The following is a 13,724-nucleotide window of genomic DNA, read 5'->3' as shown; positions in this document are numbered from 1 at the left end:
TGACTGAAGCCTCGGTCCGGAGGGCCGCCCACCACGCTGACTGATCCTTATTAAAATGTATTTTATTTTCTATGTGGACAGTAACTACAACAACATGATAGTGGAAGGAGACGGGATGTTACTGATATTTAGTATTTTAGCTGCATGATGCCTCTGTGATGGTTCAAGTCAGCAGATATTTTACACTTGAGACACCTGAAGTTTTGAGATTCTGTTACTGATGATTTACTTTAAACATTATTGTGGCTAAAGTTAGCAGCTAATGTCACTCAGTTCTTTGATTTTTTTTCATGGCTGAGTTTAGCAGCCAACATGGTGCAGCATTCATAATTACTTTCAGCTGTATTGATCGTTGATTCTGATCCTGAAATGTCAAATATCAACTTCTAAAAATAGGACCCCTGCTGAGAGGTCTTGAGTAATGTACTCTTACATATGACGCGTCTCACCGCCTGGACTAGAACAAGTGTGGTAACATGTTGACGTGGGCCTGGTGAGGAACGTCCTCCTGTCAGGGACATAAATACAGAGACGGGGATCAGCCAGCCGTCTGTACTCCTCCTGGTCTCTGAATGAAACTCTTGACTGGTGAGTTCTGGATGTTGTTTCAGTTCACTGTGGTAAATGTACAAAGTCTTACTAAAGGTGTGTGTGTGTGTGTGTTTGTTTGTGTGTGTTTAATGTAAAATGCATGTAAATGAACGTTTCCTTCTTCTTCCTTCTTAATTAACAGTATTTGTTGATCTGATTTAGGTAGAAATTCATTACTTGAATTGTTTGCTAATGTTGCTAACTTAAGAAAATGAAATGTTAGCCTACATCATGGTTAAAATTAGCAGCTAGCACATGTTAGCCTACAGATGTCCTTTTCTAATTTAAGGGGTTAGGCTAATCTTTATAGTTAACATTGTTGATATTACTGATAAAATAAAGCAGACTGTCTTTATGGTGGTCAAGTGGATTGATAATTGATTGAAAATGTTATGTTGTTATGTTTGACTGTTGTAAGATTATCTGCAGTGTAATATTTTGAAGTTGTGATTAAAGCATTGTAATGATAGAGTTGAAAGATGGTCGAACTTAGTCAATTCTTTTATTTAACTGGAAACAGACGTCCAGGTGGAGCACTGCACTTTAAAATGAAAACAGATAATAAAGTGTCATAACAAACCACTTTAATCAATATCAGTTTTCCTGATGAACTGTTTTCAGTCCAAACAGATAACAGATATTAGATGTTGGTGCATCACACTTGTGCTGTTGTGCATCTCTGTGGAGAAGTGAAACTTCATGTACAAACACTTTGTTTTGTTTTTCTTTAACACAGAATTCATTCTGCAGGAAACAGGAAGGTGGAAGAGGAAGTGGTAAATTTCCTGAATCACAAAACTTTCTCAGTGTGGACACACACGCGCGCACACACACACACACACACACTGATACATGTATTTTGATTGAATAAAAGGTAAAAACACAAATTGAATTAACAAAATGTCGTCAGAACAAAACGGAAACTTCACAACCACAATTCCAAACCTGGCGACTCCGATCCCCGGAGGTGGAAGAGGCGGCGGCTGCCCGCCAGTCGGAATTCAGCTGGAGGGCGTGATCCTGCCTCCGGTCCTGACCATTGACGTCATACTGGGGCTGCTGGGAAACGTAGTTGCCCTGTGGATCTTCTGCTTTAAACTGAAGGCCTGGAACCCCAACACGCTGTTCCTCTTTAACCTGGTCATTGCCGACTTTCTGGCTCTGGTGAGTCTGCCGCTAAGGATCGATGCCTTGCTCAGAGGCTACTGGGTGTTTGGAGATGGCTTGTGCCGGATCAACCTCTTCCTGATGTTTTCCAACCGCTCAGCCAGCATCGCACTCATGACTGTGGTGGCAATTTACCGCTACTTTAAGGTGAGCAAAAGAGTGAACATTACATTATTATGGTTTTGTTACTTTGACGCATATTTATTAAACTTTATTCATATCGGGCTTCTCTAAACACAAGTTACAGAGTAGATGCTCAGAACAAAGTCATGCAACATATAAAGACAACACAGATGAAGCCTCATCATTGTGAGAAAGCCAAACTTCTGAGTTTTTAACAACCTGTCCACAGTCTCAGATGATCTGATGCTGCAGAGTCTGGGTCTGAAAGAGCAGTCACCTTTTGTACAAGCTGAACTCACGCCAGTTTGATTAAGACAGGGAACAAGTGACTTACAGAAATCAAGACGAGAGAAGATGATCGTGTGAATGATCAGTCAGAGGTGGATGGCAGGGATCTGATTTTTGAAATGGTTCTTAATTAAAAGAAACAGAATTGAACTTGTTTCCTGATGTGATGGTTGAAGTTATCCTGGAGTGTAGTTTGACTGAGGGGGCAACTGGACCAATCTGCTAAAGGATGTTATCTGAGGAATTATTAGGGCTGATGATGAGAAGCTCGGAGGAAATGATGAGACATCCAAGTGAAATGAGTAAAGTAAATAAAAGTAGTGGAGAAATGAATTAAATGTCCAGTGACTACTATTAACTCGGGCCAAAGAAAATACAAGTTCTGAAAAGGTTTTCGTCAAACATTAACATTCATGTTGAAGTCATTTTGATTGTCGAGTCTGAGCTCACTGGGTCGACTCTACACCAACAGTATCTGTAACATTAAAACGATCCAGCTGTTTTGTTGATTGTCACACTCAACACAACGACAGTTTGAAGGAGACTTTGAAATAAAATGTGTAAAGGTGACAGATTTTATCCTCATTTACCTTTGCTCATTTAAATGAACCCTGTAGGAAACATCAGCTTTCTGACTTGTTTTTTACTTAAATGATGCATCATACCTGTTGTCTTGCTGCAGGTGGTTCACCCTCACCACCGCTTCAACCGTATGACCAAGCGGCAGGCGGCCTTCACATCGGTGTTTGTGTGGATGCTGGTGATCAGCCCTCGGGTTCCCATGCTGGCTTACAGCCACATCAAGGGCCGCGGCCACAACACCACCCAGTGTTTCTTCTTCACTTCGTACAAAGAGGCGTCGCGGGCCATCATCATCCTGGTCAGCATGCACCGGATCCTGACGGTCCTGGAGTTCATCATCCCGCTGGCCATGCTGATGTTCTGCTCCATCCGGATCTCCAGCTTCCTGAAGGGGCGGCAGATGGGAAACCCAGACAAGGTGCGAAAGGCGATGCGAGTGTGTGCCGCCATTGTGGCGGTGTTCATGGTGTGCTTTTTACCCACCACGGTGACAACCATCGGGGTGTGGGTCATCCGCTCGTACCGCCCGTGGGACTGCACCTCCTTCTACACGTTTACCCAGCTGACCATCGTGTCTTTGGGGCTGAACTTCCTGAACTCTGCCCTCGACCCCATCATCTACGTTTTCTCCAGCTCCATGTTCAGGAGGGCCCTCTGCAGCTCGCTGCCCAGCGCCCTCCGCTGCAGGCAGGACAAAGGTGACGGCGAGAACGCGGCTTCTTCGTCAGGAAGTCAGTCGACCACCCAGCAGGAACTCAAATCCATGAGGGCTGACAGAGGGAGTGAGGCCATGTAATGAGCTCTGCCTTGATAATGACTGGACCAAAACTTCTTTTTCTGATCTAACATCCTAAAAAAAACATTTTTGATTCGTGCTGTCGAGCTACAGATGGATTTTAATTGTTTTACTTAATAATCTTAAACTCTTGATTTGCTGCTAAGATCTTCCCTCCAATGTGAAGTTCTCAACACTTTTACTCTCTTGCACATATTGTCAATAATGTTACAAAGCTCCAGTATGTCTCCATGACAGACATTTAAACAATATTCACCCTGAAACATTTGGTATATTTAGAATCTCTACTGCTCCGTCTACTCCCACTGCTGCTGTTTCAAAGGTAAAATGAAGCCGGACTCACAGAAGAGAGACAAAAAACTCTTCTCATGGGTTCACTGTAGGTTGTGATATGTAATGTGCTCCATCTAGTGGACAGATCATTAACTACATCAGCTGATCAGGTTCTTCTCTGTCTCACACCAAATGTATGACCTGTGCATACACGAGAGAAATAAACTTAATAAGCTTAGTTTTCTGAATGTATAAAAATCCACAGAGGGAGAGAAAGTGTGTATTGATACACACCTTTAATGTGCAATGCAGTCTTTTAATTGCGGTGTTTGGAGCTGGGTTTTTTTTTCATATCAGAATTATGTCTGTAGTTTAAAAACCCTTCACTGTGCTCACACTCGTCTGTAAATATGTTTGTCAGTATACATTATGATAATCACAATGAGAATGATCCTTTTCTAAATAAACAGATGAATGTATGATTTTTATATACATAAAAAAGATTATTTTCCTATATTATTGGGGATTGAGAACACCTTCAGGTGTAACAAGCACAAAAAAGTCATACACTTGTTCAACTACCTTTAGATTCAATTACGGCACAAGTTGTCAAACCTTGACAACTCACTTGCGTAATTATTGTTCATGAAACAAACTTTCAGGCCTCTCCTCATGCTTGCATAATTCAGGTGTATGTTAGACGGCACACACCATCCTGTTTACTTTGAGTTTGAAACTCTTCCCTCAGGCTGTAGAGCCACAGTTCACAGGTTCAAGTGAAATAGGAGTTAAAACTTCCTTGTTCCCTGTGCAGTAACTCTGCACATGTGATAAAGTATGTTAGAGATTGTTTTGTTGTGTGTACATTCAGTGTTCAGGAAACATTTTTGAACTTTTGTTGTTTGTTTTAATTTGATTCCCCACATTTATCAACAAAACAAAGAAAACGAGGGAACAAGGCTACAACGTTTTTTTTTTTCAGCAGCAGCAGCAGCAGCAGCACGGTTATTGTTTGAATGCCATGAAAACATGGCATCAGCATAATTATGCATGGTAATTATGTTGACCAGACTTTAATTTCTTTGCTGCTCTGCCTAGAAGGCCAGCATCAGTCTCCTCTTCACTGTTGATGTTCAAACTGGTGTTTTGCTGGAACCATTTAATGAAGCTAGCAGTTGAGAACCTGTGAGGCTTCCGTTTGTCAAACTAGACAGTCTGATGCACTCGTCCTCTCGCTCCCACCACTTCTCTTTTTATTCAGGTTAGAGCCAGTTTGTGCTGTTCTTTGAAGGAAGCCTTACCCGTAAAATCGCCCAGATCTGTGTTTGGTCAGTCTCTGCTCCGACACAGCAGCTGAGCTGATAAGTTTCACTCAAGTCTGTACATTTACTGCTGTGTTGTGTATTTACTCAGTTACAGCTCCGGCACTCCGGACCCTTCAGCAGCAGATATGCAAGGTTTCATCACTGCAGCTCAGTAATTAAGCTGAATTCAGCAGAGAGCAAACAGGAAGTCACACACCAAAACAACAACATAACATCCAGTTAATGTTCATAATGAATTATTCCGTGTTGATGAATCTCCAAAAAGAGACAACTCCAAGTACTTCTTCAATCCTTCAGTCAGGAGCACTTCTGGTTGTTGTGTTTATAACACACACGTTTAATTGTATTTAATTATCGCAGACTCCTCGATCTCGCAGCTGCAGCTGTCCAGCAGTGGTCGACTCCAGACAGAGCCGGTATGGGCTGCTGGACTACGGAACACGGAGCAAAAATGTACCGGAGCCGTTCTGCAAAGCGCATGCATCCAGTGGAATTCCAGCATTACACAGCCTTATATATGAGCCTTGGTTTGTTTACAATGTCTTGGGTGGAAAAGCCTCCATTTCTCAGAATAAGAGAACACGACAAACTTGTATTTGCTAACACTGTGTGCCAACTCATGCAAACACAGGGAGACTTATTTTATGTCTCATTATTTCCTTGTTCCTTAAAACATAATGTTCACATTGGTTGTCGTGTCTGGAGGCGTGCATGCCCGAAGTCAGAAGAGAGTTTCTGTCAGATTAATATTTCTACATTCCTTTTCACAGAAGACTTGCCAGTGTTGGTGAAGTGCCAGCTGTGTCTTCAGCATTCATATCAGATCCAAAACCACACAAATGCCTTCTTGTATGTTATGCCTGCCTGTTTCACACAGATACTGTATTCTCCAGACAGTAAAAACATTACAAATATTCCATCAACAAATAGTAAAAATAATATGTGCACTGGGTTAGATTAAGAGCTGCCCAGTGGTTTTTTCTTTTGTCTGTTTTTGATTTGGGCAGTTTTGGTCATCCATGTTTTTAACTGTGAATATTTTCAAAAATGTTTGAAGCTCATGATTGAGTCAAATCAGTCTGAATTCCTGGAGAGCGTTACAGGTATTTGGAGTCTGTCTGACTTGAGTCAACAAAACAAATAAAAATCCACACAGATTTCCGTATGTGGGGTTTTGGCGGTGCGGTTCTGTGGGAACACTAACCAATATAGACCTCCAGATGAAAACTGATCGACTGTAATCGTCTTTTAGAACTCATTTTAATTTTTTATACTACAGAAATCAGGAAGGTGAAAGTGAAAGTGGTAAATTTCCTGAAAAGCAAAACTTTACCCAGTGTGGGCGTTAGCATTTCACCGTCTTTTCTGTCTGTTTTTTGTGAGTTCTGAGTTCTTATGTGATAAAGTATGTTATATGTGTGTACATTCAATGTTCAGGACACATTTTTGTAAGTAACGTTAAAATTAATGCTTGTAACAGGATGTGTAATCATATCATTTCTATGTAAGGAATTATAAAACACATTTTTATTTGTGACTGTTTTATTGTTTTGACAATGATAAAACACATACTGGGGTTCAGTTACAGTCTGGCAGAAGTGAGGGAAGGCAGCACAATAAGTTACTTCTCTCTTTATGATTTCAAAGAACAACATCATCACCTGACTACAAGTCTCAGTCCTGGATAAATAATACGTCAAGGTGTGCCATGGGAGGAGTCGGTGGAAGAGAGAGAGATCTGACAGTATATAAGTTTCCTCCCAGAATCAGAATTCACCAGACAAGCAGCTCCAGTTGGAAGTCAAGAAGACTCACACACGACTCAGCTGATCTGCACAACTTCACCAGGTGAGGACAAACTGGGCTGATGGGTGACAGAAACAGATCTGTGTTCAGACTGAACTCCAGTCTGTGTTACTGACTGGAACATTCATGTAACGTCTCTTTACATACACTGCATGTGTCTCTAACAAATGGGCTGCAGATGTCTGGGGTGCACCCAGAGATCCAGATCAGAGCTTTGCTGGGTCTCTAAAAGTAACTCTAACCCTTACAAACGTTAGGATGATAGTGGAACAGGTTCGTTTTGTGACAGAGAGAGAAGAGAGTATAAACCTATATCAGTGGAGCAAACAGACAACGATTTATTACACAAATAAAGAATATATTCATGTAAAATGTTTGCTGAATGAACAAGTGAGCCAAAATAGATAAGAATGTGTTGCAGACAGCATTTCACAAAGTTTATTCAGATCCTTCTAATCAACATGTCTTAAATTTGAGCATTTTTAAGGGAGTCTGGTGACTTTCTCCACGATCTTTCCCCCCCAAAGAAGTGGCCTGCTAGTAAATGTTTACTGGATTTGCATAATTTGACATGTTTGCTGTGGATGTGATCATTAATGTGGTGTAAATGCTGAAATCAGTAGAAACAGTGTGTTCAAAGAGCTGCTGGGAGGTAAGACTCACCTCCGTCACAGAAGCAGACACGACTTTTAACATGAAAACCACACATTTTTTACAGCAATGCAGCGACAAACTGACACTTTTTCCAAGTGGGGAACAATCTTAATGTGGTGCATTTGATATGAATATGACCACGGTGGACAGTCGGAATTGGAGTCAAACAGAGTTGTTGGTGTAGTGTAGAATAACCATAGTAAGTAGATCATGGTCAGTATAAAACAACCACAGGTAATGAATAGTGACAATGGTAACTGATAATAACTGTTATAATGAAAGTAAAGTAAGAAATGAAGGGTAATAAGTGTGAAAGACTTGCTGAAACATACTACTGCGCACCAGCTGACTGAAAAGTGCATCTACTGATTAAAAGTCGCTACAGTCAGATGATGTGATGTGTGAAAATGTAACCACAAATCTAAGAGTCATATAAACATGTAACACTTTCATTAAGTTAAAAAAATATAGTGCAAAGAGTGATCAGATTTAATGGGATGCACCAAGAAAGGAACTGAGTTTTCAGAAAACTTGAAGGCCTGAAGGCCAGAGCTTTTAAGGAGCTGTCCACACCAGCCCGGGTAATTTTGCAACCGTGAAGTTATGTTCCCAGTTTTACTGATCTTTCCACATGAAACCGTGCTTTTGGAACACTGAAACCGAGGTCGTTTGAAACCGGAGTCCGGAGTGAGGTTTTCAGCCGATTTGGGTTTCAGTGGTTGCGTGTGGATATGACAACCATGAATATTTCCACTGCTTATATCAGAGCTGAGCGCGTTCCTCTGTAAATATTGCACGTGCAGCAATGTAAACACAGAGAGTAGCGACAGTTAGAAGGTGGTTAGAGGTTGTTAACTAGCTTTGCTTGATAACTTGGCTAAAATGGACGTGACAAAGTTGTTGTTTATTGTCTTGCTGTCAGCTGTGTTCGGCTGTCACGTCCAGCTGCTCAACCTAATGCAACAACGGCGGCGCCTGGATGAGCAGCGAAGGAGACTGCTCCTCTCGCAAGCAAACAAATGATGCACTCTTAAAACCCTTCCGGTTTAAAATATTTTGATTGGTTAAAACAGCCTTCCATCCCCATCTATTGCTGTGGCATATGTATTACATGTATTGCATTACTTGGTGGCAGATTTTACAGTTGTGTGTGTACAGATTTATTCTCTGTTATTTTTACGACACCAATCATGTGGACGCAGAATTTTATTTAACAAAGCCTCGGTTGCAAAATAACCTGGTCTGGTGTGGACAGGGCCTAAGAGCCAGTGATAAGGGCACGGTGAGAGCACCTTCTTTAAAAAAAACAAAGCGAGGTGAGGAGCAACTCTTCGACATGCAGTTCTGCACGTATGCCAATCTTTGTGCAAGCGCAGAAGGTAGTACAGGTTTTCTGCAAGAGATACAGGGATTTTCCATGGGAAATATGGGATTTTTTCATAGAGAAATAGCAGTGTCAGTTATTTTGCTGGCAAATAAAGTCTTAATGCACTCAGCCTTGTTGATATACGACAATGGGACAGATGATTGTTGTATGATGGGGCAGAGCGTCCAGCAGCCGAGGATCACATCCCGTCCCTCAGAGAAGACGAGTGCCTGTTTACATGCTCCAGGTCCGACTCACCTGGCTCCTGAAGGGAATGTAAGAAGATGCTCTGATTGGTTTAATTTATCTTCTGCCCAAAACACACCCATGTAGCCCTATAACAGGGATTATTGTTGGAATATAGAGTTATTTAACACTGATTTTAAAAAAAACCACATCACAGCATCTAAGTGTAAATGAAGTCCTGAAGGTTGTGGTGTCTCTTGAACAGATTGAAGAAAATGTCCTCAGAAATCATGGACGTCGCTGCCCTGGGTCGACCTTTCACCCTAGGAATGCTCTATGATGCTCGCAAAGATGAACTGATCCCAGGTAAGTCTTGACATTGACATATAAACTAATAACTAATATAATATTTAAAACAGTTCTGTATACAGTATATCTATAAATAGTTTCAGGAAATGTCCAAGCTGTTCTGGACTTTGGTCCACAAATCTAGTTCTGCAGATTTTCTCAATCATGTTTGTTTGGACCCCAGCAAATGTCTCATCATCCTGATTTTAATAGTTTGTTCAGTGAAAATTAGAACTCTGACCCAAAAACTCATTCTCTCTGACCTCTCTCATCACGTCACAATTCAAATATGATTCTTTGACCACATCATGCAGCCGATCCAAGAGCCAAGTCCACAGTGATTCCTGCTTTATGAGACAACTGATGTTTTCCAATTTCTTTAGGTTTGACATTGTGGGATCCAAAAACTCTAAAAGAGAAGACAGTTAAAACATCTCAACAAACCAGTAACTTTGAAGTCTCTGCATCTGACTCCATTGAGTCCAAGTCCTCTCTGATGGATATTGAAGCTTCTCTGAAGGTCAGTTTCCTGTGTGGACTGATTGAAGTTGGAGGATCTGCCAAGTATCTGAATGATAAGAAGAAATTCAAGAATCAGAGCAGAGTGACGTGTCGGTACAACGCTACCACACACTTCAATCAGTTGTCAGTGACTCAAGGTGAAACCATGAACCCCCAACAGATAGAGGTCATCCGGAAGGGCACGGCAACGCATGTAGTCACAGGAATCCTTTATGGGGCAAATGCTTTCTTTGTGTTTGACAGTGAGAAGTTGGAAGCCAGCAGCGTTCAGGACATCCAGGGCCACATGGAGGCTGTGATCAAGAAGATCCCCTCATTTAATATTGAGGGTAGCATTACCGCTCAGCTGACTGAAGAAGAAAAAGCCCTGACCAACAAATTCTCCTGCAAATTCTACGGAGACTTCATTCTTGAAAGAAACCCTACATCATTTGAAGATGCAGTGAAGACCTATGCAGAACTCCCAAAGCTGCTGGGAGAAGATGGAGAGAAGAGTGTTCCAGTGAAGGTCTGGATGATGCCTCTGAAGGTCTTTGACACGACTGCAGCTGAGCTGATGAAAGAGATCAGCGTTGGATTAGTGTGGAAGTTGCAGAATGCTCTCGAAGATTTAAGAGAAATACAAATGAGATGTGACGATTCTCTGGAAGACACAGTGGTACAGAATCTTCCACAGATCAAAAAAATGTTGAACAAGTTCCAAAACTGTTGTGATCGTTATGTATCTAACCTCCAGATGAACGTGGCGAAGAAACTTCCCTCCATCCGTGATGGTGAAGAAGACGAGAGCTCAGTAAAGAAACTCTGTGAAGACAGAAACAAGTCACCATTCAGTCATGAAAAACTAGACGACTGGCTGAATCATAAAGAGAGAGAAATCAACGTCATCAGGTCCTGTGTGGAAATGATGAAGGGAACAAAGATCGTCCATAATGAGTCAGAGCTGGACAGAGAGGTTCTTGCTGCAGGTGTCGATGATGCTCTGTGCTTCGTCTTCACCTCCCTGCAGAGTGCCGACCCCGGACTGGATGAGATGGATAATTACCTGGATTCAGTTACAGGAAGTACCAATGAAGACCTGGATTCAGTTAGAGGAAGTACCAGTGAAGTCCCATGGTACTATTCAGATGAAGTTTTAACCAAATTGAGAGAAAAAGCCAAATCTTTCCAAGATATTGCCAAATCTTTGAAGAGCTTCCGTTTCCTGGTAGCGGCCATCAGAAATGAGAAATACACCGGAGCAACAATCTACCACTACAAGAACGGCATTCTGCACACTGAGGATTTCTCAAAGCCGGACATCCCTGATGTGGAGACTGTCACAGACAGAAGAGCTTTACTCTGGTGTAAGTATTTTATTTTCACTGTGAGACAAATAGGAACAAGTGAGTCTCCTTCAGAAACATGACTGCTCATTACTTTTATTACTCTCACACTTCATTTTAAGCTTTCTTACAAAAGTCCTGCAGATTTTCTGGGAGCTGACGCTGAAACTGAATTATAGAGGGACTTAAGTGAAATGAGCAACAGTACTATGGATGCACAGTGGTTAAAGGAGTACTCGGATCCTTTAACCCTCTGGGGTCTGGGGTACAATTGGCTGTTTTTTGACTATTTTTGATTTTACCATTTTATTTCACCTTAAAAACTATTTACCTTGCCTAGTTTGGTGTCATTATTTTTAGCACAACCTCACATGTGTGACTGTACAGTTAATTTTTTTCAGTTTGACACACTGCATTAACACAATGGACCTAAAATCACAAAAAACATAAAATAGGATTAGGAAAAGTAATTTTTTTTACTGTGAAAACCACAAATTTTATTACTTACAATGCAAATATAAATTGTTGTTTGCTAAATTTGTGCATGAGTTTTTGAAATTTACAAAGTTATATGTAACGAAAGGCGAAGCTCTCAATCTACGTTCCTACGCTCACATATGGTCATGAACCCGGATACAAGTGGCCGAAATGAGTTTCCTCCTCAGGGTGGTGGGGCGCTCCCTTAGAGACAGGGTGAGGAGCTCTGTTACCCAGGAGGAGCTCGGAGTAGAGCCGCTGCTCCTCCACAAGAGGAGCCAGCTGAGGTGGCTCGGGCATCTATATCAGATGCCCCCTGGACGCTTTCCTCGGGAGGTGTTCCTGGCATGCCCCACTGGCAGGAGACCCCGAGGGAGACCCAGGACACGCTGGAGCGACTATGTCACTCGGCTAGCCTAGACCAGTGACAAAACACCACTCTGGTTCAGATCGGGGAGGCTGTTCCTCCCAATCACACCCCTCCAGGTAACACTGTCGCTGCCCACGTGAGTGTTGAAGTCCCCCAGTAGAACAACGGAGTCCCCGGTTGGAGCACTCTCCAGTACCCCTCCCAGGGACTCCAAGAAGGCCGGGTACTCTACACTGCTGTTTGGCCCATAAGCCGAGACAACAGTGAGAGACCTATCCCCGGCCCGAAGGCGCAGGATAGATAGATAGATAGATATTTTTATATCTGTAAGAACACAGCTGGACGGAGGCTGAGATCTGAGAGTTTAATGAGCAGCGACTGCTCCACTGTAACTGGCTACATGACAGTCAAAGATCATCAGTTGAAGTCGGAACTGAAAGTATCTCAAAGTGAAATATTTTCTTTCCACCACTGTCCATGAACAGTCTGTAGGAGCATGTGAGTGATGTTCTAATATATGAGCCTGTCCTTTCAAATGTGTGCAGAATAATCAATAACTGTGTTTTCAGTATGAACTGTGATCATGATCACGTCTCGTTCTCTCCATCAGACGCCTGTGATCTCACTCTGGACCCAGACACAGCAAACAACTGGCTCATTCTGTCCGAGGGAAACAAGAAGGTGACAGAAGGACCACATCAGTCGTATCCTCACCACCCACAGAGATTTGATGCTTGGACTCAGGTTCTGTGCAGAGAGGAGCTGACTGGGCGCTGCTACTGGGAGGTGGAGTGGGAAAGTTTTAAGGTCAATGTCACTGTAGGTGTTTGCTACGGAGGGATGTCAAGGAAAGAAAACAATGACCAGTCCAGGCTCGGAGGGAATAAACTGTCCTGGGGTTTAGAATACACCCAGATTCCAGGTCCAGATGCTCTCTATGCCAAACATGATAATCAGGACCACAGTCTGCCTGAACCTTCTCTCTTCACCTGTCTGGGAGTGTATCTGGACTGGTCTGCTGGCACTCTGTCTTACTATAATGCCTCATCTGACACTCTGAGTCACATCTACACCTTCCACACCAAGTTCACTGAGCCTGTGTACCCAGGCTTCCTGGTTTGGACAGACTCCAGTGTGTCTCTGTGTCTGTAAACTTGTCAGCACATGATTCAGCTCAGATTCAGTTCAATTCACTGAAATCACTGATTCAAATGTTTTGATTGTAAAGCGTCATCATGTCAGTCACATAACAATGTTAAATAATACAACGCTTCTTTATGTTTGATGGTCTTTAGTTCATATGTGATCATGTTTGAGGGTCTTTAGTGACTTTTGGAGGTACTTCCTTTTTGTTTTTTGACCTTGGATTTGGGCTGACCTGAGAAAAGGAATCTTTTTGAACTAATTTCTGTACTTTTTCTTTCAACTGTGTGATTTAAACAAAAAAATATATATAAAAGCTCAAATAAAACTGGAGTGTATTATGTACATTCCAACCAAAGCTCTTGACTTGGCTTCTTTTTGA

At 42.1% G+C, this 13,724-nt stretch overlaps 2 protein-coding genes across 3 annotated transcripts; both read left to right on the top strand.

Moving 5' to 3' along the window:
- Positions 1–451: 451 nt before the first annotated feature.
- On the top strand, positions 452–4,322 carry LOC119010342 (hydroxycarboxylic acid receptor 2-like). 2 transcript variants are annotated; one of them, XM_037082430.1, is made up of 3 exons: positions 452–588; positions 1,328–1,905; positions 2,852–4,322. In XM_037082430.1, the coding sequence occupies exons 2-3, from the start codon at positions 1,492–1,494 to the stop codon at positions 3,545–3,547; spliced, it is 1,110 nt and encodes a 369-aa protein (XP_036938325.1). In that variant the 5' UTR covers positions 452–588; positions 1,328–1,491; the 3' UTR covers positions 3,548–4,322. The 2 variants fall into 2 exon arrangements, with proteins under 2 accessions (XP_036938325.1, XP_036938326.1); XM_037082431.1 differs by lacking the exon at positions 452–588 and adding an exon at positions 623–645.
- A 2,400-nt stretch (positions 4,323–6,722) lies between these two features.
- Positions 6,723–13,510, top strand: LOC119010346 (neoverrucotoxin subunit beta-like). The gene is made up of 4 exons (XM_037082436.1): positions 6,723–6,993; positions 9,423–9,523; positions 9,889–11,373; positions 12,810–13,510. The coding sequence occupies exons 1-4, from the start codon at positions 6,854–6,856 to the stop codon at positions 13,349–13,351; spliced, it is 2,268 nt and encodes a 755-aa protein (XP_036938331.1). The 5' UTR covers positions 6,723–6,853; the 3' UTR covers positions 13,352–13,510.
- The last annotated feature ends 214 nt before the right edge of the window (positions 13,511–13,724 follow it).

Source organism: Acanthopagrus latus, chromosome 20 (assembly GCF_904848185.1).
Source record: "Acanthopagrus latus isolate v.2019 chromosome 20, fAcaLat1.1, whole genome shotgun sequence".
NCBI classification, from domain to species: domain Eukaryota; kingdom Metazoa; phylum Chordata; class Actinopteri; order Spariformes; family Sparidae; genus Acanthopagrus; species Acanthopagrus latus.
This window is presented reverse-complemented; position numbering and strand designations above follow the sequence as displayed.